The sequence below is a fragment of the Bubalus bubalis genome, chromosome 5 (genome assembly GCF_019923935.1).
Source record: "Bubalus bubalis isolate 160015118507 breed Murrah chromosome 5, NDDB_SH_1, whole genome shotgun sequence".
NCBI classification, from domain to species: domain Eukaryota; kingdom Metazoa; phylum Chordata; class Mammalia; order Artiodactyla; family Bovidae; genus Bubalus; species Bubalus bubalis.
Window position 1 is genome coordinate 124,791,545 of NC_059161.1, and position 25,299 is coordinate 124,816,843.

Below are 25,299 nucleotides of genomic sequence, written 5' to 3' on the forward strand. Positions count from 1 at the left end.
CTCATTTTTCCACCCTCCTCCATGTCTAGCGTCTACAGGGGAGGGCGGGGGGGGGGGGTGGTCACTGTCTCCCTGACGTCATCAGCGCGCGCCGCACCCGGAAGAGACGTGGCAGCCGAGGGATAATCGGAGCGTTGTGAGCTGAAGAGAGCTGGGCGAGAGCTTGGCTGAACGCGGTCTGACCTTCCGCGCTTCGGACCGGCGCTCGCGCCCGTGAGGACCGGTGCCGCAGCCGATTAGTAACACAGAGAGTGGGGTCTGTGGAGAAGGTGGGGGCGGGGCATGGAGGGGGTGGGGCTCAGGAGGGACCTCTGGGGGCGGGGCCGGTGGTATCGGAGAGACTGATGGAGGGGCCTGCCCAAGGATGGGATGCGGGACGAATGCGGGGGTCTCAGGAGGCGGGATTTATGCAGGGGCCGTGGCCCAGAATGTAGAGGGACGGTGGGCAGGAGTTTGGTGTTGGGGCGGATACGAGCGGTGTCTAGGGAAGTTAATAAGAGTGGAAACAAACTGGGCTGGTAAATGTGTCGAGGTCAGCAGAATCTGGCTCCCTGCCAACTGTGCCGCTTTCCTCAGGGTCGACTATGGGACTTTGCAAGTGCCCCAAGAGGAAGGTGACCAACCTATTCTGCTTCGAACACCGGGTCAACGTCTGCGAGCACTGCCTGGTAGCCAATCACGCCAAGGTGGGTGTTCAGGGTAGAGACTGAGCAGGGCGCTAGGTGGGCAGGTCGTACTGACTTTCCTCCAAATTTATGAAAGGTCCGGCCCTAGAATGGAAGCTCCGCAAGGGCAGGGACTTAGTTTATTTTGTTCACTGTTGTATCCCCAATGCTTAAGACAGAGTCTGGCACATATGTGCTCAATGAATGTTAATTGATTGGTCAAACAAAAGAATGAATCTCCTCTGTGATGACAGAAAAAGAGGCACCTGGGCCTTGGGGAGATGGGCTGTGGAGCCCTGGCTCCAGTTGTGACCCCCTTCTCCCACTTCAGTGCATCGTCCAGTCCTACCTGCAGTGGCTCCAAGATAGCGATTACAACCCCAATTGCCGCCTGTGTAACATACCCCTGGCTGCTCGGGAGACAACCCGCCTCATCTGTTATGGTGAGGCCTGGGCACCTTGGGGGTGGGGATCTGGACAAGACCAGTGTGCCTGGTTTCCAGCGGCTCCCCAAGCAGCAGGACAGTGAGACCTTCAAGCTTGGGAGGCTGGAACTCAGATTCTGGTCCCACTAGGTAACTTACCTGCTGTGTGAGCTCAGGCAAGTCACTTTCCCTTTCTAGGCCTTAGTGTTTTTCCCTAAAAACTAAGCTCCTAGCTTCCTCCCTGCCAATCTCTCGGGTGTGGTTGTGGCTGTGAGCAGTAGCTGGCTGTACCTGTAGTGAGCTGAAAGCATGGGGCTCTCAGACGTTCAGGATCCATTTCTAATTCCAGCATTACACAGAGAGGAACTGAATTTCCCACAGTGACGTCAGTTAAAAGAAGTCAGCAGAGGCATGTGTCATGGTCTTGACCCGACTCTGCTGTAAGAGCCTTAGCTCCACTTTTTGAAGGAACTAGTGTAAAAGAGTGAGCTTAACATATGTGTTTCTCACTGTGAGTGTGTGTTTATATGTACATGTGTTAAATGTGCGTTGTGTCTTTACCTGTTAGTGTGTTCGTTGGTATTGTGGGTGAGTGAATGGGTCAGTGTTGTACATGAACATATGAGTGTGTTGTGTGCTTGCAGAATTCCTGGGTGTGAATGCTTGGGTGTTAGCATACTTGAGTATATGTGAGAGTTAATGTGCCCATAAGTGTGGATATAGGGGATGGCACTTGGGTTTGACTACATGTATATAAACGTGTACATTTGTGCCAATGGATATGTACACGCATACAGGTACCTGTGTATATGTCTAATAACCTTTTGAGCTTTTAGCCCAGTGAGTTTGTGATGAGTGTAGGTCCAGAGAGGACTCACGGAGAGGTTAGGTGGCATATTCTTCCCACCTACCCTGAGCCCCTAGGGGCTGGGCAGCCTGGTAGCATCTGCCTTGTCTTAGTCAGACAGTGGTGGCCAGGAAGACCAAAGTCTTAAGGTACACTGGTATAATCGACCTGGGAAGGAGGGGGCCCTGGGCTTACACATACGTGTGCAGATATCTCTGCAGTGGGCTAGTGGACTAGGGGTCCTAAGAGTCTTCCTCATGTCTCTCCTCCACTACTTCGTGGGCTCTAAGATCTCTTCCACTGGGCCTGCCTCAATGAGCGTGCTGCCCAGCTCCCCCGAAACACAGCACCTGCTGGCTACCAGTGCCCCAGCTGCAGTGGCCCCATCTTCCCTCCAACCAACCTGGCTGGCCCTGTGGCCTCTGCGCTGAGAGAGAAGCTGGCCACGGTCAACTGGGCCCGGGCAGGACTGGGTCTTCCCCTGGTGAGAATCTTTCTGCCCTGGGTCCCACCTGGGCCAGAGGGGTGGGTGGGGACAGCACCGGGCAGACTGGTGACATCAGTTCTTTCCTCCAGATTGACGAGCTGGTGAGCCCAGAGCCTGAACCCCTCAACACGTCTGAGTTCTCTGACTGGTCCAGCTTTAATGGTAAGTGGTAGCCTCCACTGCTGATGGGGTCCTTGCCTCCCCACCCTGCTGACCGCTCTCTTCCTGCCCATAGCCAGCGGTAGCCCCGAACAGGAGGAGACAGCCAGCACTTCTGCTGCCCCAGCCTTCTACAGCCAAGTCCCCCGGCCCCCTGCTTCCCCGAGCCGGCCTGAACAGCACACGGTGATCCACATGGGCAATCCCGAGCCTCTGACTCACGGTGAGCTGGGCAATTGTCCAGGCAAGAGGGGGATAGAATGGGGGGTGGGTATGCGGAGGGACCTCGGCAGTCCACCCACCCAACCACAGAACCCTTCCTGTTCCATCAGACATCACCTCCCCATGATCCCAAGATGCTCTGTCAGGCTGAATAGGGCCAGGGTCTCCTGCCCTCCCCCATCCCTACCCCTCTCTGGCCCAGTTTCCTGAGCCTGTGGATGCCGGTGGCTCTGCCCCTGCAGCCTCAGCCCCAAGGAAGGTGTATGACACGCGGGATGATGAGCGGGCACCAGGCCTCCACCGGGATTGTGACGATGACAAGTACCGGCGCCGGCCAGCCCTGGGGTGGCTGGCCCAGCTGCTCAGGTACATGGGGTCATGTGAGGCAGGATGCTAGGGACGGGGAGTGGGGGAAGTGAGAGCCAGAGGCCCTGGGGGGACGGTTTCATGATAAAGGAGGCCTGTCCTGGGTAATAACAGGACCTGGTGTTGGGGCCTTGCATGGAGGTCTGGGCTGGGGTCTGCCCCTCTCCAGCTCTTTACTCGCCTGCTGCATATGAGGTTCAGACTCAGGTTCTTGAGGCCCTTCCCGCTCTGACACCTCCCTGGTCTTGGTGACTCCCCTTACGCCTGACACATTCTGGCTTCCAGAACACAGCTGTTGCCTCAGCTGCTTTGAGCTGCACAATCATCCTTGTAGCGGGCAGGCTCAGGGATGAGCCGCCCCCTTTGTCCCCATGGCACATCTGAGGAAACAAGGCTCAGGGCTGGTGGCACTGGGGCCAGAAGACAAGGGTCATGGCTGGCACTCCTCTCCCAGCCACAGGGCCACCAGGGTCCTAAGGCCTGACCTGACTTTCCCCTCACCCCCCCAGGAGCCGGGCTGGGTCCCGTAAGCGGCCGCTGACCCTGCTGCAGCGGGCGGGGCTGCTGCTGCTGCTGGGGCTGCTGGGCTTCCTGGCCCTGCTGGCCCTCATGTCTCGCCTGGGCCGGGCTGCTGCTGACAGCGACCCCAACCTGGACCCACTCATGAACCCTCACATCCGTGTGGGTCCCTCCTGAATCCTTGCCTATGGCTGGGCCAGCCTAGGACCTGGGGGCCTGAGGAGGTGGGTAGGGGAGGCCGTCTGGGGGGGCCCTTCTCTGTTCCTCTCTCTCTCAAGCCTGAGACACTAAGATCCCAGACCCAAAGTCAAGTCCACCAGAGTGGTTGCAGGCTAGGCTTGGGGTCCCTGCGGATCAAGCATTTGACCTGCTCCTCCTGGGTCTCCAGCTTACCCCGCTTCCCCATTCTTCCCGCCGACCAAAAGGAGCCAACAGGTGGAAATAAATGATAGACTTTATTAAAACACCCGAAGCAGCCTTTTCCTTCCCCCTTCTCAGCCCGGGTCCCAGGCTTCAGTGGCTCTCTTCCCGGTACTGGATGGCGAGAAACTCCAGGGACAGGCGGTTGAAGAACATGGCCCCATTGAGCACTGGGCAGAGGAGAGAGCCCCCATCAGCCTTGCCTGCCCCCTCCTTGCTGTGTCTCTGCGTTCCAAAGCTCCCCCCTCCCCCTAAGCCCACCTCCCTTCCCTACTCACTCAGGATGGTCAGGGAAAAGCAGCGAAGAAACTTGTCATATGTCATCTCCGCGTAGAGTGACCCCATGGCGGCCCAGCAGATGCTGATTACCTGGGAGAACTGTAGGCCCCATCCCTTGGGAGAGTGGCCCCTGACACAACAGTGGGGTTTCCATCAGCCCCTGGGCCTCCCCGGACCACCTCTCGAGCCCCCGCCCCAGCCTACCATCAGGACAACGGTGTAGCGGAAGCTCATGCGGTCGTAGCGGTAGGTGACCCAGAAATTGTGCACGTCGCTGGCAAAAACAGCCAGGTGTATGAAGAAGAGCATCAGCGCGGCCATGGTGAGAATCATGCCTTGTGGGAAGAAGAGCACAGCCACACGGTCCCGCCAGCGCATCATGGCAGGAGTACAGACTCAAGGCGGGCGGCAGAGCTTGAGCAGCGGACACTGTCCAGGAAGAGCAGCCGACCCCTCTGGTTCTGGAGCGCCCAGTCTGGAATAGCCATGGGATTCTAGAATAAGAAGGACATTGTAGAGAACAAGATTCTAGAACATGGGCTGGTTCCAGCCAGTACAGGGGTGTTTCATGGGTGGCCAGGGCAGCTCTGAATTGGTGGAGGGCGCCGGGCTAAACATACAGAGCGGGGGGCCCTATCGTGCAGAGGAAGGGACAGCGCTCCTCATCCCAGTTTGTGCTCTGGTGTGAGTCTTCTCACTGAGTCCGCAACATGTCCACGCAGGAGGTAGTGTGGTCATGTTCCACAGATGAAGAACTGGGATCCAGAAAAGGGGAGGGGCATGTAGATCCTCAGGGCGTCTTAGGTTTGTGAGAGGTCAGATGTGATCCTATCTAACCAGGTGAGGGCAGGCCTGAGCTGGATCACAAGCTACAAGTATTTGTTCCAACTCCTGATGTAAGGGAAGGGACCTTCCCACAACCTCCCAGGCATGGCCTGGAGAGCAACTGGCTTTTCCATCTTCTCCTAGATGTTCTTCCAACATATGATGCCGACCAGCTCTCCCGTCTGCCACCTTCCCACGCTTAGCATCTTCACACCCATAGCCTCTACTCTGCCAGGAGTCCCAGGAGAAAGCTGGGATTGGTGGCACAAAGCCTATTTTACACACAGACCTGGGGCACAGAGAGGGATTGTCTGCTCAAGTTTTCACAGACAGTAAGGGACTTGGTACTGAGACTAAGATCCAGTTCTACCCAAGGCTGTGGAATGGGCAAGAACAGAAGCCAAGAAAAGAAAATTGTGAGACCTCCAGGACTGTCAACAAAATAAGGCCGAAAACTGGCCCAAGATGGTGTGGAGGGACGTGCAATCTCCCAGGAACTAAAGTAGAAAAAGTTGATTTTGAACTTGGCCAGCCCCATTTCCTCCTGCCTGACTGCCCCAGAAGTCCGGTTCCAGGCCTGGCCAAGATCTGAAATCTCCTGCCTTTGGAAGGAGTAAGGTTAGAACCTGACCCCATCAACCATGGTTGCTGCCCAGTGTCATTAATCACAAAACCCTCAGGCCTCATCTTAACACATTGAAGGGGTGATGCCTGTTCCCCCGCTGTGTTCACACTGTTGAAATACTTGTTCACACTTTAGTTTTCATTTGAATACAGATGAACTTTTTTTTTTTTTGGTTAGGTCTCCTACCTCAATGCCATTTTAAAAAGTTATCCAAGTAGAGTATGTTCTTGAGGAAGATTTGCATGATACACAAGCATACAGAGGAATCTTCCTCCACACCCCTCCCCCCACAGAAGTAACCCCTTCAACAGTTTGGTGAGTGGGCATCTTTGGAGTCCCTTGATGTAACTTCATACACCTGCATGTATGTATCTACATGCATAATTTTAAAAAATCATGCCACACATATTGTTAAAATATAATTTTTTAAAAGTTAACATGGGACTTCCCTGGTGGTCCAGTGACTAAGACTCCGTATTCCCAATGCAGGTGGCCTGGGTTCAGTCCCTGGTCAGGGAACTAGATCCTACATGCCACAGCTAATACCAGGCACAACCAAATAAATATTTTAAAAGTTAAAAATATACTTGAATAAACACAACTAAGATATATTAACTCTTCAGTGAAGGGGTTTCCGCCTCACTCATGTGTAATGCATCATGAAGAGCTAGGTATTGATAGGCATTTAAAGAAGAGTGTTAGGACATGATTACTAGATATAAGATTGGTTGATGTCCTACAGGGCAATAAAAAATTTGAGGTTATTTTTCCACTGGATATTTCCACTGGAGATGTTTCACATCTCTCCAACACTATCTAAATAGCAAGATTAAAAACAAATGTACACTTCTATGGGTAATTAAGGAAATGGCAACCCACTCCAGTATTCTTGCCTGGAAAATCCGATGGATGGTGGAAACTGGTAGGCTACAGTCCATGGGGTCACAAAGAGTCAGACACAACTGAGCAACTTCATATGGGTAATTAAATAGTCCTTGGGTGGGCTTGTGAAACAATGCCCCAGTATGATATTGGAAGGTCATGCTACACTGTCTTTATTCCAACTGTTGGATAATTTTTCATAACAGTATTCTGTGATTTTTTAAGTTTATAGATTTCCTGGAGTAGATCTAAATCTTTATACTTTTGTCTTCATTTTTCTTAAGATTATAGCTTCTTAAGCTGAAATCGTCATATATATATATATATATTTAGACAGTCTCTGAATATCCCATAGATTTAGGGGTCAACAAACTTTCTGTGAAAAACAAGATATTAAATGGTTTAGGTTTTGCCCGCGCCAAAGAATAAATAAAGTTTCCATTCCACCCTGGACCCCCAACCCATAATATGTTTCAAAGACCACACTGACAAAGTCTTTTCTCCTTTTTCATCCATTCAAACTCAGCGTGTCTCAATTTGAACTCCCAAGTCTTTCCTTACCTTCAGCTCTTTACTTCAGTGAACAGCTGCACATTTGTCCCAACCAGAAACCTGAGAATTACCTTCAACACCTCCACCTAACCCCTCAAGGCAGCGCATTTCAACAGTCACTTGAGGAAACAAAGTTAGTCTTTCGGTAGTGCATGCGCTGTAGCCTGGCCAGACTCCTCTGTCCATGGGATTTCCTAGGCAAGAATACTGGAGCGATTTGCCATTCCCTTTTCCAGGGCATCTTCCCAACCCAGGGATGGAACCCAGGTCTCCTGCATTGCAGGCACATTCTTTACCACTGAACCACCAGGGAAGCCTTATCAGTGACTTAAGATCTACCAAGTGTGTCTTCTCAGGGTATAACAGGAGTTCTCAAATTTAAGTGCATCAGAATTACTTAAAGACTTAAAAAAAGAAGCTAGGTCTGAGGGGAGCCCAGAGTCTTTACAACTCGCCACAGGTAATTCTGAAGGCTATTCTGATGCGTCAGAGGACCAGGCCATGAGAGACACTTCCCTTGAGGCACTGTGGTGGTCCTTTAGTCCCTAAGTAGTGTCTTTGAGACGCCATGGACTGTAGCCCGCCAGGCTCCATGGGATTTTTCCAGGCGAGAATATATGCATTTAACCCTCACAGTCCCCTTGTTAAATATGTACCCCGATATTAGGAATGAAGGAAAAAGCTGCTGCCCTCCCCCTCTCCCCTCAACAAGGCAGTGGCAGGATGCCAGGCACACGCTCTCTGGCTCCACTGGCCCACGCTGCCTCCACTGCCTGCATATAGGGACATAGGGTGGAAGCCACGACTCGTCCTCCTTCCGGGAAGACAGCGACCCAACCAGTTTCGCAAAATCTTTCCATCTGAGAAGCTGGAGAAGGGGGTGAGGGGGTGCGGGGATGGGAACCCAGGGCTTTCCCGGAACCTCTGAGCTCGGGGAGAAAACATGCGGGGGGAACTCTAGCCTCGAAGGACTCGAGGCTGCAGGGGGACGTTTCACCTGAAGGACTGCCTCTTTTCAGCAACAACTTTATGGCTCCCGGAAGTGCCGCCTCCCTGTCCCCTGCCCAGCCTCACGCCTGTGGGCTGCACTTGGAGCCATGGCGGCGGCAGCCGCTGCGCCTGGCCCAGGGTCTGGACCTGGGGACTCCCCGGAAGGACCCGAGGCGGAGGGTCCAGATCGTCGGCGGAAGGCGCACGGAATGCTGAAGCTTTACTATGGCCTCTCAGAGGGGGAGGCGGCGGGACGCCCCTCGGGGCCGGACCCCTTGGACCCTACGGATCTCAATGGGGCGCACTTCGACCCGGAAGTATACCTGGATAAGGTGTGTGTAGGGGGAGGGGGAACAGGCCCCCGATATATTACGCCCCAGATCATGCCTCTGACTTTTTGCGGGGGTGTGGGAGGAAGGGTTCATAAAAGCAGGACAGCCCTGGGCGGAGCTGTAGGGGCAGAGCTGGAGGATAAGGGGGCGTGGGCAGACTTGAACTGGCCTGAAGTGGTGTGAAGTCTGAGGTCTCCTGGGCTGATATTCAGATAGACCCGAGATAGAGGGCGTGTCCCAGGCGCTGACTGGCGTAGGAAGGACCAGGACTTGCTAAATCTGAGGTTTTGAAATGCTGACAAACCTCAAGTAGGGTCTAACCTGGTAACTCTTGAGCTATGCCACTTATAGTTTCCTTGTCTGAAATTCTTGACACGGGTGGGATCAGGATTTTCTTGCACCAAAAGCCTACCAGTTGGGGACATGCCCCCTGTCCTGGACACTAACCACCTAATTTCCTCCAGCTGCGTAGAGAGTGCCCACTGGCCCAGCTGATGGACAGTGAGACGGACATGGTGCGGCAGATCCGGGCTCTAGACAGCGACATGCAGACCCTGGTCTATGAGAACTACAACAAGTTCATCTCAGCGACAGGTGATTCCTACTGCGACACAAATCCTCACGTCCCACACCCCCCAGTTCCGCCAGTGTTGGGGAAGCCAGCAGAGGGTTTAGACAGAGCAGACCCAGGTTATGGTCCTGCCCTGACGCGAATCCACTCTCATCTCTCTTAGAGCTTTTGTGGTTTGATAACCATTGAGGTAATAACTGTTCTCAGAGGGTTATTTTGAGGACCAAAGGGGAGAAAAAGACAAAATGAAATTTTAAAAAGAAATGAATTTATCTGAAGCACTTGAGTTTATCTGAAGCACTCTGACACTAAGGATGCCTCAGTAACAGTTTCTTTCATTAGTGGTAGCTTTCTTCTGTTTCAAGTCTGAATCAAGAATGGGTTTATTTCTCTCTTTCCTTTTCTCTCTCTTCTTTCCTTTCTTCCTTCCTCTTTCCCCTTTTCCTCTTCCTTTGTTTTTTTGTAAATGAAGCAAAGAGACAGAAAATGTATGTCATTAAGGGACAAAGATCATGTAAAGACTTCCCCACACCCCCTTCTGTTCCCTTTATTCTCTGTTCAAGACAGTGTTAGGCAGTGTTCATCTTTCATCCATGCTAGCTTCCGTGTTGTGTTGGGGAAATGTACTGCTCAGACTTCTGTAATAATTTTGGACCCACATATACTTAGTCCTAGAGGCAGATCTCTTGGGTCTACCTGCAGTGTATATTATCTTTACTCTGAGTGAGATGAAATGAACAGGAGATGGGGTGACCTGACTTTTGATTTAAAAGGACTCTTCTGTCCCCTGTTGAAAATGGACTATAGGGAGGCAAGGATGGTAGAGACACCCATTAGAAGGCTGTTTTAAAAGTTCAGGCAAGATGCTGGTTGTATGGACCAGGGTGGGTACAGTGGAAAAGTAGAATGGCTCAAGATTCTTAAAAGTTTGTTAGTTGAGGGATCTGAGCTTCAGAGAAGGCTGGAACTTGAGACACAAGTGGAACAAGATGAGATCTAGGGAGGGAGTGTACAGAAAGAAGAGGTCTGAGGACTGAAGCTTGGGGCATCCTAAGATCTGGAAGTCACGAAGAAAAGGAAACTCTCACAAATCTTCTTTTTCAAGGGAGCAAACGTTTGGGAAATTTGAGAACAACCAGGACCCTGGGTGTCTTAGAAGATAAATGAAGAAAAGCATTCTAAGAAATTGATAAGCTTGACCAATATGTTAGCTCATGGAGTGCTCATCAGTGGTGCAAGAGAGGGAGAAACTACAGAAGCAAGTTCCTCAGGAAAGGAGTGGGGTGGAGCAGTGCACAGTGGAGAGGTTCGCCTGAACACAAGGCCAGGAGCCCGCCTACTCTAGCAGGAGCGAAAGCAGACTGTGGCCAGAGCCAGCCAGGTGGATAGGTAGGTAGAGTTCAACTAGAGACCTTCCAGGGCACATTAAGGAATCTAACCTTTATCTAAAGCATACTTAGCTAATCAAGCTGTTATGATTTTTGTTTTGAAAAGATCCCTCTAGCTCCTCCTAACTGCATTGGAAGGAGTAGATTGGAGAGGTGGTTAGAGTGAGGCCATTTCAGTAGTCCAGACCAGAGATTCTGGGAGCTTACTCCAGATGATAATGGTAGAGATGGACAGTGATAAGTAAACTGAGAAGTGTTAGGGGCACCATTGGCAGGACATAGTGTTGAGGAGCTTTGAATAAACAGAATGCCCTAGTTTCAATGTGAACACTGGATGGCGGATGTGGTGAGAAACTGCAAGATCTGGTGTAAGAATGGAAACGTAATGAGCTAGGTTTTTTCTTGTTTTTGTTTTTAAGGGGAGTAAGGCATGACCTGAACCTGGAGGAGCCTGTGGGGCCACATTAGGAGGGCCCTTTATAGACAAGATAAGGATTATGGTCTTGATATAAGAACTCTAGAGATACTTCTCACAAACAGTAACCAGAAGAGAGTTGGGATAGTAGTACCAATTCCGACAAAATAATATGTAAGACAAAAATTGTTACTAAAGAGAAAGAAGGACATTTTATAATAGCTCATTAAGATGTTAACGAATATAAACACATATGGACCTAACAACAGAATCCCAAATACATAAAGCAAAATTGGATAGAATTAAAGACAGAAAAAAGAAAATCAGCAATAATAGTTAGAAATGTTCATATCCCACTTTCAAAAATGGAGCGAACAGTTAGAAAGACAGCAAGAAAATAGAAGGCTTAAACAGCACTTACTCAGGGAGTTTAAACTGGGGCTCTGTGACAACCTAGAGGGGTGGGATAGGGTGGGAGGTGGAAGGGAGGTTCAAGAGGGAGGGGACATATGTATACTTATGGCGGGTGCATGTTGACGTATGGCAGAAACGAGCACAAGACTGCAAAGCAATTTACCTTTCAATTAAAAATAAATAAATTTTTAAAAACAAAAAACAACACTTAAACCAAATAGACCTAACAGGCACATACAAAACCCTCTCCTGCAACAACAGCAGAATACATATTCTTCTTAAGTATACATGGAACAGTCTCCAGGATAGACCATATCGTAGGCCATACAAGTCTCAATAAACTTAAGAGGATTGGAATCAAGTGATTAGTGTTCTCTGAACATAGTGGAATTCAATTATAAATCAATAACAGAAAGGAATTTGAGAAATTTGCAAATTTGTCAAAATTAAACAGTATGCTCCAAAGTAACCAATGGGTCAAGGAAAAATCACAAAGAAGTCAGAAAATGCTTTGAGATGAATGAGCATGAAAACAACATTCCAAACCCTATGAGATGAAGCAAAAGCAGTGCTCAGAGGGGAATTTATAGCTGTAAATGCTTACATGAAAAAAGAGAGGACTTCCCTGGTGGTCCAGAGGTTAAGAACCTGCCAGCCAATGCAGGGGACATGGGTTCGAGCCCTGGTCCAGCAAGCTTCCACATGCCTTGGGGCAACTAAGCCTGTGCGCCACAACTACTGAAGCCTGTGAGCTCCAGAGCCCAGGCTCCGCAACAAGAGAAGCCTCCTCAATGAGGAGCCCACACGCCGCAACTAGAGAGTAGCCCCTGCTCACGCAACTAAAGAAGGCCTGTGCGCAGCAACGAAGACCCAACGCAGCCAAAAATAAAGTTTTAAAAACAGAGATCTTAAATCAATAACCTACTACCTAAGAAAGTTGAGGAAAAATGTGCAAACTAAACCCAAAGTAAGTAAAAGTCAGGAAATAATAAAGATTAGAATTAAGAGCATAGAAAACAATAGAGAAAATCAATGAAACCAAACGTTGGTTCTTTGAAAAGCTCAACAAAATCGACAAACCTAGCTAGACCAAGAAAAAAATGAGAGTATTCAAATTACTACAACCAGGAATGAGAAAGGGGATGTTACCACCTGTACAAGTTTAAGACTTGTACATTGAAAACTAAAACAGTTTGAAAGAAATTAAAGGATCCCTAAATAAATAAAAAGATGTCCCATATTCATAGACTGGAAAACTTATTATTTTATATTTAAGCTGGCAATACTTCCAAACTGATCTACAGATTCAGTGCTGCTGCTACTGCTAAGTCGCTTCAGTTGTGTCCAACTCTGTGCGACCCCATAGACGGCGGCCCACCAGGCTCCCACGTCTCTGGGATTCTCCAGGCAAGAACACTGGAGTGGGTTGCCATTTCCTTCAGTGCAGTTCTTAACAAAATTCCAAATGCCTTTTTTTTTTTTTTTTCTTTGCATAATTGACAAGCTGATCCTAAAATTTATAAGGAAATGCAAGAGATCCAGAATAGCCAAAAAATCTTGAAAAAGAACAAAGTTGGAGGACTCAGATTTCTTGGTTTCAGAATTTACTACAAATCTACAAAATCAAGACAGTATAATACTGGTATAGGGTAAGCTTTCAGATTAATTGAATAGAATTTTTTTGGTAATAACTAGTTTATTAGTAATTATAAATAATAGCAACTTTGGCTAATACTAGACAATATTTATTGAGTGTTTAATATAAAACCACTGATTGGGGTGCTTAACATATATTAATTAAATTCTTACACATATATGAAGTAGTTTACTATATATCCATTTTACAAATGGGGAAACAGGTAATGAGATGCTAAATAACTCAGTCAAAATTTTATAGGTAAAACACAATGTTTAATGCCTTGTTTCAAACACAAAGCAAATCTAAAAATAACTTAAAAAAAATCAGGTTTTTTCTCCTAGTACCTGTAGTAGCTTTTGAAAGAGCTACATATCTATAAAAGATAAACATTATCATGCATAATAAATACATTCCTAAATGGATCATTTTTATGTTTGAATATTATTTAACAAGTGAAAAATAAAACCATGACAATTAGAAAGTAGACAAATAGATTTAAAAAAATATTGCCATAAAGGAGAAGTAATAATTCAAGAAAGTGTAGCAGGCCTTCCCTGGTGGCTCAGTGGTCAAGAATGCATCTGCCAGTGCAGGACACATGGGTTCTATCCCTGGTCCAGGAGGACCCTACACGCCGCGGAGGAGCTAAGACCATGTGCCACAGCGGCTGAGCCAGTGCTCTAGAGCCTGGGAACCGCGACCGCTGAGCCCTCGTGCCGCAGCTACTGGAAGCCTGCACACCCTCGAGCCCGTGCTCTGCAACAAGAGGAGCCCCTGCAATGAGAAGCCCAAGCACCGCAAGAAAGAGCAGCCCCCACTTTCCGCAACTAGAGAAAAGCCCGAGCACAGCAACGAAGACCCAGCTTCCTTTGTTTGGATTTCCATTTTTGATCCAATAGTTGACAAGAATGAGGATTTTCTCTAAATAATGGGATCTTTTTATTTTTTAGTTTTGTTATTAATCTCTAATTTCATTGCATTGTGATCAGAGAATGCTTTTTGTATCTTTTCAGTTTCTTCTGTAAATGTATTGAGATTTCCTTTATGACCTGATACATGGTAAGGTTTTGGTGTATTATGGAATCTTGAATATAAATCAAGTAGGTCTTCCATATTGTGTTATTGAGGTCTTCTGTAGCTTCATTTGGCTTTTGTCTTTTTGATCTGTCATGGATTGACAGAAGTGGGTTAAAGTCTCCTATAATAGATATGTTTCAGTTTCATCCTCATTGCTCTCTGTTACGCATATTGATGATGAGTTCCAGAGTGGAGTTAGGAAAGTCAGTTGGGAAATACTAGAAGTATTTAGATAAAAAATGATAGTGGCTTGGAAAGAACATGTTGGAGGTAAACTTTACACAACTTGCTGATGGACTGAATGTAGGGTAAAGGAGAGAGAACAATCAAAGACGACTCTTAAGAAATGGCAAGGAGCCAGAATGGAAAAGATTAGTGGAGGAACAGGTTTGGGGAGAGTCAGGAATTCTGTTTTGGACCTGTCATATTTGAGGTGCCCGTTTGCCATCTGCATCATGGTGTTAAGTAAGTTGTTAGCAGGGCTCTGGTCAGGCCCGGAGGCAGAAATGTCTGAGTCATCACAGCCATGGGACTGGAGGAGACCCCACAGGGGTCTGTTCACTCTGCAGATTTGGAAGGAGTTGATGTTTACTTGTATTTTCTCTGTGAAGTGTGAATCAGGGTCACCATTTGAGTTGGGGGAATGTATTGGAGTTTTGAGGACTGAGGAGGAAATGTTAGTTTGGAAAATGGGAACACAGATTCATCTGAAGGATGGCTGACCAATACGTAGTGCTGCTTTGGGACCTAAGTCCTATTCAGTAACATTAGGGGGAGGCCAGTTGGTGTGATTTTGTGGCCCATTTTCAACTGTTCCTTCTTAGGTGGTGGGTTGCAAATTGGGCTTAACCTGTGGTAAGGTCTTGCTGATAAATAATGGGAGTCAGGGTCAAGAGAGGCAAGGGGGCTTGCAAATGGGTGACAATGCTGGTGGGGGCCCACCGATTCTAAGAAGAGTGAGCAGGGCAGTGCAGCCATGAGAGGCATTACAAACAGTGACCAGTGGTTGGGCCAATGGGTCTGGAGTTCCTGAAAAAGCCAAAGGAATTTTAGAGTGTGGTCCACAGGATGAGTGGTTGGAATTACAGAAGGCAGTGAGACTTGAAGCTGAAGTTTGATTTTATTTTTTTAATGTTTTTAAATTAAAAAATATATTTATTTTTGGCTGCTCTGGGTCTTTGTTGCCATGCAAGAGCTTCGTCTAGTTGTGGCCAGCAGGGACTACTATCCATTTCAGTGCACAGACTTTTCATTGAGGCGGTTTCTCTTGCTGGGGAGCACCAGCTCTAGGGCACACAGGCTTCTGTAACTGGCGGCTCGTGCACTCAGAAGTTGTAGCACTCCAGCTTAGTTGCTCCTCAGGATGTGAGATCTTCCCAGACCAGGGATTGAACCTGTGTCCCTTGCATTGGCAGGCAAATTCTTAACCACTGGACCACCAGGGAAGCTTTGAGGTTTTAGAGGAGGCAGTTCTTAGTGAGGGCAAGGAGAGGGTGGCATGGATGAGACAGAGGCAGGAATTGATGGATTAAGGAGGTCAGCAAACAATCAGGAATGTCCTAAGCTTCATCCTTGTGGATGCTCAAGGTGAGTGATCCCCAACTGAGAGGCATGGCAAAGAGGACAGTGGGATGGCAACAAGAAGGGGTGTGGTTTGATGCCATGGTCTTCAAAGGTAGGAGAAGAAGAAGCTGTGTAGGAGCTTTAAGGGGCCAAGCCCTGAGGCACCTGGATGGAAAGGAAGAACAGCCTCTTTAGGTAGGTTTCTGTCAGGACTGAAGAGGAAGGGCCCTTCAGAAACGGTCACCCATGTTCCAAAAGGCCAACGGCTTGGAAGGCCAGGAAAAAGATAAGGGTGTACAAGTATTTACTGTCTGCCCTGTGCCAGGCAGGGTGCTAGGCATAGAGGATGCCCCTGGGACCCAGCGGACAGGTCCTTGTACCCTCCTTTGAATCTGGGCATCTTCTGAGAGCAAAGACTGCGGCTTCATGGGCCATCTTCTCTCTGCATCCAAGCTTGGGGCACACAGGGGGTGCCCAAAAAACCTTAGGGGCACTGACATGACACCTCACCCTGGCTCCTAGTGACCAAGCACCACTGCCGCCCATTTCAAGCACCAAGTCATCCATGTGACCCTCCAGAAGTGAGCTCAGGCGCGTCTGGGGAGGGGGTGAGTGTGTGAGGGCACCCGGGCCGCGTGTCAAGCTGAGAATCCCGCCTGCGCCCCTAGTCATCCGCCTTTCCCTCCTGCGCCCCTGTCCTCCCAGACACCATCCGGAAGATGAAGAACGACTTCCGGAAGATGGAGGACGAGATGGACCGGTTGGCCACCAACATGGCGGTGATCACGGACTTCAGCGCGCGCATCAGCGCCACACTGCAGGACCGCCACGAGCGCATCACCAAGCTGGCAGGTGGGCCGCGCCCCAGAGCCGGTGTTAAAGTGGGCCACCCTTGAGGCTGACACCACCTCCGCCTGTCCCCCAGGGGTCCACGCGCTGCTGCGGAAGCTGCAGTTCCTCTTCGAGCTGCCCTCACGTCTCACCAAGTGCGTGGAGCTGGGCGCCTACGGGCAGGCCGTGCGATACCAGGGCCGCGCGCAGGCCGTGCTGCAGCAGTACCAGCACCTGCCCTCCTTCCGCGCCATCCAGGACGACTGCCAGGTCATTACGGCTCGCCTGGCCCAGCAGCTACGGCAGCGCTTCAGGTGTGGGTCCTGGGCCACCATGCCGCTGCCGCTGGGCTCCCGGGTCTGCTCCTCCCCTACCCCCCGAATTCTGTCTTCCTGCCCTTCACCTCCGTTTCCCTTCCTGCAGGGAGGGCGGCTCTGGCGCCCCTGAGCAAGCTGAGTGCGTGGAGCTCCTGCTGGCCCTCGGCGAGCCTGCGGAGGAGCTGTGCGAAGAGTTCCTGGCGCACGCCCGAGGGCGGCTGGAGGAGGAGCTGAGAAGCCTGGAGGCTGAGCTGGGGCCCTCCCCTCCAGCTCCCGACGTGTTAGAGTTCACTGACCACGGCGGCAGCGGCTTCGTCGGTGGCCTCTGCCAAGTGGCAGCGGCCTACCAGGAGCTGTTTGCCGCCCAGGGCCCGGCGGGCGCCGAAAAGCTAGCAGCCTTTGCCCGGGAGCTGGGCAGCCGCTACTTCGCGCTGGTGGAGCGGCGGCTGGCGCAGGAGCAGGGCAGCGGAGACAACTCCCTGCTGGTGCGGGCGCTGGACCGCTTCCACCGGCGCCTGCGCGCACCCGGGGCCCTGCTGGCTGCTGCCGGGCTGGCGGAGGCTGCCACCGAGATCGTGGAACGCGTGGCCCGCGAGCGCCTGGGCCACCATCTGCAGGGCCTGCAGGCGGCCTTCCTGGGCAGCCTGACGGATGTGCGGCAGGCGCTGGCCGCCCCTCGAATTGCTGGGAAGGAAGGCCCCGGCCTGGCAGAGCTGTTGGCCAATGTGGCCAGTTCCATCCTGAGCCACATTAAGGCCTCGCTGGCTTCTGTGCACCTCTTCACCGCCAAGGAGGTGTCTTTCTCCAACAAGCCCTACTTCCGGGTACGGCCTGTCCCTGGGCATCCTTTTTTTTTTTTTTTCCTTTTTATGGCATTCTTTTGTTCATCCTGCACGTGACTTGACAGCTCCAGGGCCCTCAGTCTTTGCCTCACGCCGACTGGATGTGGTTTCAGATTGTCTTGAAGACTGCCACAGCCTGGAGGGGTGGGACAGGCTCTGAGGGCATTTGCAAGCAGGGTCCCCAGTGCAGGTTTTGCCCCCTTGCAGTCCCTTCTCCAAGCAGGGGATCTGCTCTCGGGTACTGGAAACAGGATGAGAGAGGCCAGGGCACTTGGGGTCCCAGTAGAACATCACTGGCAGCCTCTGCCTGGAAGAGGGGACCTGCTGTGTATCTAGGCCCCTCCTCCTCACAGGGCGAGTTCTGCAGCCAGGGTGTCCGTGAGAGCCTCATCGTGGGCTTCATCCGCTCCATGTGCCAGACGGCTCAGAGCTTCTGCGACAGCCCCGGGGAGAAGGGGGGTGCCACGCCACCTGCCCTGCTCCTGCTGCTCTCCCGCCTCTGCTTGGACTACGAGACGGCCACCATCTCCTACATCCTCACCCTCACCGATGAACAGTTTCTGGTGCAGGTGAACTGCTACCCATAGCAAGGTGGGGGTGGCGATGCTAGGAACACGGGAGACTGGCCAGTGCCCTCACAGTTAGGGCTGCCTGGGCCCAACTCAGCCTCCCCCTTGCCAAGCCTGTGCGGAGCTCCTCGTGGGCACTGGCTGCAGAGCTGCCCCCAGGACCCACTGACTGCCTGTTCTCTGCATCCGTGGCTCAGGACCAGTCTCCAGTGACGCCCGTGAGCACACTGTGTGCGGAGGCCAGGGAGACAGCACGACGACTGCTGACCCACTATGTGAAGGTGCAGGGCCTGGTCATATCGCAGATGCTGCGCAAGAGTGTGGAGACACGGGACTGGCTCAGTACCCTGGAGCCTCGGAACGTGCGTGCTGTCATGAAGCGGGTGGTGGAGGACACGACAGCCATCGATGTGCAGGTGCTGCCCCAGGCTGGCCGGCGGTGCTGGGGGAACAGCCCTCTAAGGATCAAGACAGCTGGGGTCAGGCAGTGCCTGCATCTGGCCTCCTTCCCCTCAGCCATGGTGGCATCATCACCCCCATTTCACCTCAGAGGAGGAAGCTGAGGCCCAGAGTCACCGGGGAAATCAGGGCAGGGTTGACACTGAAGATTGGGCCTCAGTACCAACTCACGTTCCACCTTTGCTGCACTCCACTGGTTCTATAAATAATGATTGGGTACCAGCGAGGTATACAGCCCCTGGCTGCCCCTCCACACCCCAACCACCCTGTGTTTATTTTATAACATGTGATTCTTGTAACATGAGTGTAACTTAGGGCATCCTTGATGGGCTGGAAGTTGCCCATGCTCGGGCCTCCTTGCAGTTTCTCCTTCTGCCACCAGGTGGGGCTCCTGTATGAGGAGGGCGTTCGGAAGGCCCAGAGCAGCGACTCCAGCAAGAGGACCTTCTCGGTTTACAGCAGCTCCCGGCAGCAGGGCCGCTACGCACCCAGCTATACACCCAGGTCTGAGTGGTCAGAGTAGCCCCGGGGGCGGTGGGGGCGGAAGAAGGAAGACTGGGGTGCAGGGGTGGGCTCTGACTTCTTGTCTCTCCCCATCCAGTGCCCCAATGGACACCAACCTCTTGAGCAACATTCAGAAACTGTTCTCTGAGCGTATTGATGTGTTCAGCCCTGTGGAGTTCAATAAGGTTCGAATTCCCCAGTGACCCTGCCTTCCCTGGGCCCCTTGGGAAGGTCAGCTGAAGCAGCCCCACACTGGTCCCAGGAAGCCCTGGGACTCAGTCCCCTTGTCTCTGTTCCTGGGAAATGTGTCTAGGAGCAAGTGCTCACCCAGCGCCCCACCACGACCATCTCATCGCTCTCGGCCTTGCCCTGGGTGTGCTCTAAGCCTGCGTCTGAGGGGTCACCTAGTCTGCTTCTTTGGCCTTTGTTCTTACGCCCTCCATAGTCGTGGCTCTTCCCTGGGGATTGCTGTTCACCCCATGATCTCTGCCCTCACCCAGCCCGTGCTCAGGGACCTGGTGCTCTCCCTCCAACGTAGTAAGCCTTTCCCTCCCTATGTCCATGCTGACCCCATCTCTGCCTCAGATCGCTGGGCCCTCTTTGTCTGCTCCCCCCCAGGTGATGAGGCCGACACCCTATTTCCCTCTTACCTGGGTTCTGGGACTTTCTACCCCATCACAGCTGCTGGCATTTTACTGGCTCCCTGGCCCCTGCACGGAACGCAGGTGCCTTCAGGGATCTAGTACCCCTCCCCAGCACCTGCTGTAGCGGCTCTGCATCCCCGTGTCCCTGTCCACAGGTGTCGGTGCTGACCGGCATCATCAAGATCAGCCTGAAGACGCTGCTGGAGTGCGTGCGGCTGCGCACCTTCGGGCGCTTCGGGCTGCAGCAGGTGCAGGTGGACTGCCACTTCCTGCAGCTCTACCTGTGGCGCTTCGTGGCTGATGAGGAGCTTGTGCACCTGCTGCTGGACGAAGTGGTGGCTTCAGCTGCCCTGCGCTGCCCGGACCCAGTGCCCATGGAACCCAGTGTCGTTGAGGTCATCTGTGAGCGCGGCTAGGCTCCGTCACGGCCATGCACAGGCTTGCCCAGTCGCCTCAATCCGCCCATCCCCTGGTCTCCTGCCCCGGCGGCCCTTCCCGTCAAGCTCTGCCTACTGCCTAATAAAGTCGTGCTGCCTCCTCCTCTCTGTCGCTTGCGGGGAGGCGGGGCGGGACTTGGAGGACTGGGGTGGAGCTGTGAGCCTGCCTGAGACTGCAGAGGCGGCTTTGGAGGTGCTCACGTTGGTCTCGCCCCCGAGAGCCGATTGGCTGACCCGCTGGGCCCAGCATGGGCCGGGGGTGGGTCCATTTAAAGACCTCGGGACAAAAGCGGTCGCTGTCTGCTGCCCAGACAGGTGCAAGCCCAGCTGGGCTCGGTCCTCCTCGGCAGTGAGCCCATCTCCTGGGGGATGGGGTGGGCTGTTTCCTTGACAGACGTTTGAGAGGTTCCAGCCCCCAGCACAGCGGAGACCATGGCCCCTCCTCAGGGCTCTCGGGCCCCGCTGGAATTCGGAGGACCCTTGGGTAATGGGGGGCAGAGAGGGGGTACTTAAGGCCTGAGACTTAGAGGGAGAACTGGAGGGTTGAGCTGTGAACAGGGATCTGAGGGTGAAAGACTTTGCGGGGTATCGGGGAGCAGTGGGATCTACGGGTTTGCAGGGGAGTGTTGGGAGAAGGGGCTGCAGAGCTGGGGATTTGTGCAGTGGAGGACTGGGAGGACCAGGGGAAATAGGAGCGGAGTCCTCGAGGGGAGCAAGATAGAAGTCCGAGAACGGGACCAAGGGCTGAGAACCGGATATGGAAGAGGGCAATGGGAATGCCAAGGGAGCCCTGGATACGAAAGGGTGCCTGTGGGGGTCAGGGAGAGCCGGAGAGCGGACCCCCGGACGCGATCGCCCCCTTTCCCAGGCGCCGCGGCGCTGATGCTGCTGCTCCCGGTCACTATGTTCCACCTGCTACTGGTGGCCCGCTCGGGCCCGGCGCGCCTCCTGGGCCCACCCCCCTACCTGCCGGGACTGGAGGAGCTGTGGAGCCCGTGGGCGCTGTTGCTCTGTCTCACCTGGCTCGGCCTGCAGGCGGCGCTCTACCTCTTGCCGGCGCGCAAGGTGTGGCCTCTGCTCGCGAACGCGCCGGGGAGGCGGCGGAGGGCGGGGGCTCGGCGAGAAGGAAGGCCCCCCTCAACGCTTATCAGAACCTCTTTGTGCCCGCAGGTGGCTGAGGGGCAGGAATTGAAGGACAAGAGTCGACTGCGCTACCCCATTAACGGTGCCTGGGGGCTAGGTCCTTGAGTGGAGCTGCGGGTTTGGGGGGTGGAGCCCCAGGCCCAATGGAAAGGTCATGGAGATGCGCCCGCGACCCCAAACTCTTATTTTGCTCCTCTTTTACACCCAGGACAGACATAGGGGGTTTCATTGGTTCTCTCCACACGCCTCCTTCCTCCATTCCTAGCACTCAGAGAAGTGGCTGGGGTGAGCCTCCAAGAGCCAAAGTGTCAGATTACTGGTTAGGTCTGCAACCTCCCTGGGCTTTAGGGTGTGTGTGTGTGTGTGTGTGTGGGGCAACCTCCCTGGGCTTTAGGGTGTGTGTGTGTGTGTGTGTGTGTGTGTGTGTGTGTGTGTGTGTTTAGGGGTGGGGGCGGCGGAGGTGGAGGGTCTCAATCCCAGGACTCACCATGTGCTGCGGTTCAGGCTTCCAGGCCCTGGTGCTGACCGCGCTCTTGGTGGGCCTGGGGGTGTCAGCCGGGCTGCCCCTGAGCGCGCTCCCGGAAATGCTCTTGCCCTTGGCATTTGCGGCCACCCTCACCGCCTTCATCTTCAGCCTCCTTCTGTATCTGAAGGCTCTGCTAGCACCTGCCTCGGCCCTGGCACCTGGAGGGAACTCAGGTGAGAGGACACCCAGTCGGGTAAGGATAGAGGCAGATGCGGGTGCTGGCTTGCACCTTCACCCTCCATTATTCTCCAGGCAATCTCATTTACGACTTTTTCCTGGGACGGGAGCTCAACCCACGCATCTGTTCCTTTGACTTCAAATATTTCTGCGAACTTCGGCCTGGCCTCATCGGCTGGGTATGCTGGGCATGGCTAAGTGGACCTCCAACCAGGGGGAGGGGTGGGATGGGTGAGCAGTGCCTGGGCAGGGCAGGGCCAAAATTGTGCTGACATGTCGTTAATCATTCCACAAATATTTGTTGAGTTCATCATGTGCTCTAAGCACTGCTCCAGGTACTGGGAGACAAAAGAGAAAGATAGTTACAGGGAAGAAAGAAAAAAAGTCTGTCTTCATGAAGCCTACATTCTAATAGGAATAAAATATGTCACATGTCAGGGGATGCTACAAGGAAAAAGCACGGAGGGAATTAGGAGAGACAATTTTAAATAAAGCTGTCAAGTGCAAAATCTATTTTGAAGAGATGATTCTGTGCTGCTAGAGGTCAGAACGGTGCAGAACTTCAAACTCATCAGTGGACTTAGGAACCTATCCATTGTTGGTGGCCTTGACAACAGCCAACTGTGTTTTTTGTTTATAATCACTGCATACTGGTCTATGGTCACGATTTCCTGAAGCGTGTCTTGGGCAAGGTCCCCGTCACCCTGGAAACTATTTCATCCAGAGGCGGGAGGAATGCTGAGTGCCCATCAGGGGCCTGGATCCTGGCCTTCGAGGCTATTTCTTCATGTGTGAAATGGAGTAAGAGCTTCCTCCCAAGATTATGGTGAGGATTAGAATTGGTAGCCTGACTGACAGCACCAAGCCCAGTGCTACCTGAATGGGGACGCTCAGTACAGATTCGATGCCAGCTAGTCATTACTGCGGAGAAGGCAATGGCACCCCACTCCAGCACTCTTGCCTGGAAAATCCCATGGATGGAGGAGCCTGGTAGGCTGCAGTCCATGGGGTCGCTAAGAGTCGGACACGACTGAGCGACTTCACTTTCCCTTTTCACTTTCATGCATTGGAGAAGGAAATGGCAACCCACTCCAGTATTCTTGCCTGGAGAATCCTAGGGATGGGGGAGCCTGGTGGGCTGCCGTCTATGGGGTCGCACAGAGTCGGACACGACTGAAGCGACTTAGCAGCAGCAGCAGCAGCAGTCATTACTGAGCACTTCCTATGGCCAAACACACGTGCTGAGCACTGCACACACATTAAGTCCATGATTATCTCCATTTTCTACGTGGAGGTGGGAAAGGAGGGTGAGCTTTAGAGAGGGTGAGCAGCTTGCCCAGGAGGCAAAGCTGAGATTCAAAACCAGGTCTGATTTAACTCTCAAGCCTGCAGTGTCCAGTTGCTCCCTATGCTGCTCTCCCAAAGGGAACACTGAAAACAGGTCAGGAGGCAGACAAATGCAGTCTCTCTGTCCCTGGGGACATGGCTGGAGCCACTCAACACAGGCCTGGAGAGTTAGCGACGGAGAGCTGAGACAGGGGACAGGCTGGTCACTGCCTTTCCAGGCACTGTCACCTTTGCAGAAGTGGACTGGGGACAGACTGCCCTGTCTCACCCTCCGCCTAACCCCCAGGTCCTCATCAACCTGGCGTTGCTGATGCAGGAAGCAGAACTTCGGGGGAGTCCCTCGCTGGCCATGTGGCTGGTCAATGGCTTCCAGCTACTGTATGTGGGTGATGCCCTTTGGTACGAGGTGAGGCAGGACGAGGCAGAGGAGGCAGGGGAGGGTGCCTGAGGACTTTGCGGGGACTAAGCCAGTGTGTCTGGATCCTGTCCCTGCAGGAGGCAGTCCTGACCACCATGGACATCATCCATGACGGGTTTGGCTTCATGCTGGCCTTTGGGGACCTCGCCTGGGTACCCTTCACCTACAGCCTGCAGGCCCAGTTCCTGCTGTATCACCCACAGCCTCTGGAGTGGCCCCTGGCCTCATTCATCTGCCTCATCAATGGTCAGTGGGGAAGGAGCATTCCCTTCCCCTTTCATTATTTATTGAGCACCCCCTGGGTAGGTGCTAAGCCTCACATGCTTCTTTAAAGCTAAGGGCTGGGTCCTCGGTCTCCTGGCAGACTGAGTCTAGGCTGTGGGTAGTTGGTCAGGGTCAGATGGAAGGCCCCTAACCGCCTGCTCATGCTTTCCCCCAGCTGTTGGTTACTACATCTTCCGTGGAGCCAATTCTCAGAAAAACACCTTCCGAAAGAATCCTTCTGATCCCAGAGTGGCTGGTGAGCTGGGTTTCTTGGGTGCCATGAGTGAGATGGGGCAGCTGGATTTCCAAGGGTCCCCCCATCCCGCTATGTGTCTTTCTCCAGACCTTGAGACCATCTCTACAGCCACAGGGCGACGGCTGCTGGTGTCCGGGTGGTGGGGTATGGTCCGCCATCCCAACTACCTTGGAGACCTCATCATGGCTCTGGCCTGGTCCTTGCCTTGTGGTGAGTGATTTGAGAGGGGCTACAGGTGTGTGTGTGGGGGGCCAAGGTAGAGGATGCCCAGTCTGGGTGCGGAATGGAGAACAGGGCTGCACCCCAGTGGAGGGGGTAATCAGGAAGCTGGGGATGCACTCAGGCTGTGGTGGGCAGACCTCTGAACAGCCTAGCATGCCAGCTCTCCCTGCACACTTTGGCCCTTTCAGCATTGAGCCGATGCCCCCGTGAGCCATTAGCGGTGGAAACGTTTGTGAACTGGTAGGCTGGTTGAGTGGTCAGAAAAACCCCCTTCCCCACAGGGGTGTTCCACCTGTTGCCCTACTTCTACTTCATCTACTTCACCGCGCTGCTGGTGCACCGTGAGGACCGGGATGAGAGGCAGTGTCGGCAGAAGTACGGCCTGGCCTGGCACGAGTACTGCCGGCGTGTGCCCTACCGAATCGTGCCCTACGTCTACTGAAGCAGCGCCAGACACCCCAGGCTGCCGGCACACTGGGCACCAGGAGCCTGGACGCACCCTGGACACAAGGGCCTGTACCCTACCCTGCCCTGAGCTCCAAAACACTGGGATGAACAGCCTGATAGGTGGCTGGAGCAAGGGGGAAATGAAGCCAGTGCTCCAAAATGGAGTGCCTGTGTAGGCGGGTGTGTGTTGCTCTTCCTCCTTAGATAAACAGCTGGAATCCTTGGTGCTGCTTC

At 52.8% G+C, this 25,299-nt stretch overlaps 4 protein-coding genes across 9 annotated transcripts; 3 read left to right on the plus strand and 1 right to left on the minus strand.

Moving 5' to 3' along the window:
- The first annotated feature begins 71 nt into the window (after positions 1-71).
- Positions 72-7,131, plus strand: ZFPL1 (zinc finger protein like 1). 2 transcript variants are annotated; one of them, XM_025286645.3, is made up of 8 exons: positions 72-256; positions 577-686; positions 997-1,108; positions 2,228-2,421; positions 2,514-2,586; positions 2,660-2,806; positions 3,048-3,171; positions 5,359-7,131. In XM_025286645.3, exons 2-8 carry the CDS (start codon positions 585-587, stop codon positions 5,375-5,377), a joined length of 771 nt encoding a protein of 256 aa, XP_025142430.1. In that variant the 5' UTR covers positions 72-256; positions 577-584; the 3' UTR covers positions 5,378-7,131. The 2 variants fall into 2 exon arrangements, with proteins under 2 accessions (XP_025142430.1, XP_006056561.1); XM_006056499.4 differs by lacking the exon at positions 5,359-7,131 and adding an exon at positions 3,681-4,156.
- Positions 4,127-22,033, minus strand: TMEM262 (transmembrane protein 262). Of its 4 annotated transcripts, none has more exons than XM_025286648.2 (4): positions 21,896-22,033; positions 4,594-4,883; positions 4,389-4,488; positions 4,127-4,280 (listed from the first exon to the last, which is right to left on the minus strand). In XM_025286648.2, the coding sequence occupies exons 2-4, from the start codon at positions 4,768-4,770 to the stop codon at positions 4,204-4,206; spliced, it is 354 nt and encodes a 117-aa protein (XP_025142433.1). In that variant the 5' UTR covers positions 4,771-4,883; positions 21,896-22,033; the 3' UTR covers positions 4,127-4,203. The 4 variants fall into 4 exon arrangements, 3 of the variants coding, with proteins under 3 accessions (XP_025142433.1, XP_025142432.1, XP_025142434.1); XM_025286647.2 differs by lacking the exon at positions 21,896-22,033 and adding an exon at positions 8,271-8,408; XM_025286649.2 differs by lacking the exon at positions 21,896-22,033 and adding an exon at positions 8,271-8,396 and having other exon boundaries at positions 4,594-4,864.
- VPS51 (VPS51 subunit of GARP complex) lies at positions 8,266-20,368 on the plus strand. 2 transcript variants are annotated; one of them, XM_006056496.3, is made up of 10 exons: positions 8,268-8,595; positions 9,060-9,189; positions 16,368-16,514; positions 16,588-16,807; positions 16,917-17,634; positions 18,006-18,221; positions 18,419-18,637; positions 19,063-19,184; positions 19,282-19,369; positions 19,984-20,368. In XM_006056496.3, the coding sequence occupies exons 1-10, from the start codon at positions 8,371-8,373 to the stop codon at positions 20,242-20,244; spliced, it is 2,346 nt and encodes a 781-aa protein (XP_006056558.1). In that variant the 5' UTR covers positions 8,268-8,370; the 3' UTR covers positions 20,245-20,368. The 2 variants fall into 2 exon arrangements, with proteins under 2 accessions (XP_044799628.1, XP_006056558.1); XM_044943693.1 differs by lacking the exons at positions 18,006-18,221; positions 18,419-18,637 and having other exon boundaries at positions 8,266-8,595.
- On the plus strand, positions 20,516-25,288 carry TM7SF2 (transmembrane 7 superfamily member 2). Its single transcript, XM_006056497.3, has 10 exons — positions 20,516-20,749; positions 21,134-21,330; positions 21,436-21,490; positions 21,913-22,107; positions 22,187-22,290; positions 23,745-23,864; positions 23,954-24,122; positions 24,316-24,396; positions 24,484-24,606; positions 24,900-25,288. The coding sequence occupies exons 1-10, from the start codon at positions 20,698-20,700 to the stop codon at positions 25,058-25,060; spliced, it is 1,257 nt and encodes a 418-aa protein (XP_006056559.1). The 5' UTR covers positions 20,516-20,697; the 3' UTR covers positions 25,061-25,288.
- The last annotated feature ends 11 nt before the right edge of the window (positions 25,289-25,299 follow it).

Excerpts from the sequence above, each read along its gene's own strand:
- TM7SF2 (XM_006056497.3), top strand. The coding sequence starts at position 20,698 with ATGGCCCCTCCTCAGGGCTCTCGGGCCCCGCTGGAATTCGGAGGACCC. Across the intron at positions 21,491-21,912 it reads ACTGCGCTACCCCATTAACG|GCTTCCAGGCCCTGGTGCTG; the intron begins GTGCCTGGGGGC and ends GCTGCGGTTCAG. Across the intron at positions 24,397-24,483 it reads TTCTGATCCCAGAGTGGCTG|ACCTTGAGACCATCTCTACA; the intron begins GTGAGCTGGGTT and ends GTCTTTCTCCAG.
- VPS51 (XM_006056496.3), top strand. The coding sequence starts at position 8,371 with ATGGCGGCGGCAGCCGCTGCGCCTGGCCCAGGGTCTGGACCTGGGGAC. Across the intron at positions 16,515-16,587 it reads GCGCATCACCAAGCTGGCAG|GGGTCCACGCGCTGCTGCGG; the intron begins GTGGGCCGCGCC and ends CCTGTCCCCCAG. Across the intron at positions 18,222-18,418 it reads ATGAACAGTTTCTGGTGCAG|GACCAGTCTCCAGTGACGCC; the intron begins GTGAACTGCTAC and ends TCCGTGGCTCAG.
- TMEM262 (XM_025286648.2), bottom strand. The coding sequence starts at position 4,770 with ATGATGCGCTGGCGGGACCGTGTGGCTGTGCTCTTCTTCCCACAAGGC. Across the intron at positions 4,489-4,593 it reads GCTACACCGTTGTCCTGATG|TTCTCCCAGGTAATCAGCAT; the intron begins GTAGGCTGGGGC and ends TGGGGCCTACAG. Across the intron at positions 4,281-4,388 it reads CTTTTCCCTGACCATCCTGA|TGCTCAATGGGGCCATGTTC; the intron begins GTGAGTAGGGAA and ends TCCTCTGCCCAG.
- ZFPL1 (XM_006056499.4), top strand. The coding sequence starts at position 585 with ATGGGACTTTGCAAGTGCCCCAAGAGGAAGGTGACCAACCTATTCTGC. Across the intron at positions 2,422-2,513 it reads CAGGACTGGGTCTTCCCCTG|ATTGACGAGCTGGTGAGCCC; the intron begins GTGAGAATCTTT and ends TCTTTCCTCCAG. Across the intron at positions 3,172-3,680 it reads TGGCTGGCCCAGCTGCTCAG|GAGCCGGGCTGGGTCCCGTA; the intron begins GTACATGGGGTC and ends TCACCCCCCCAG.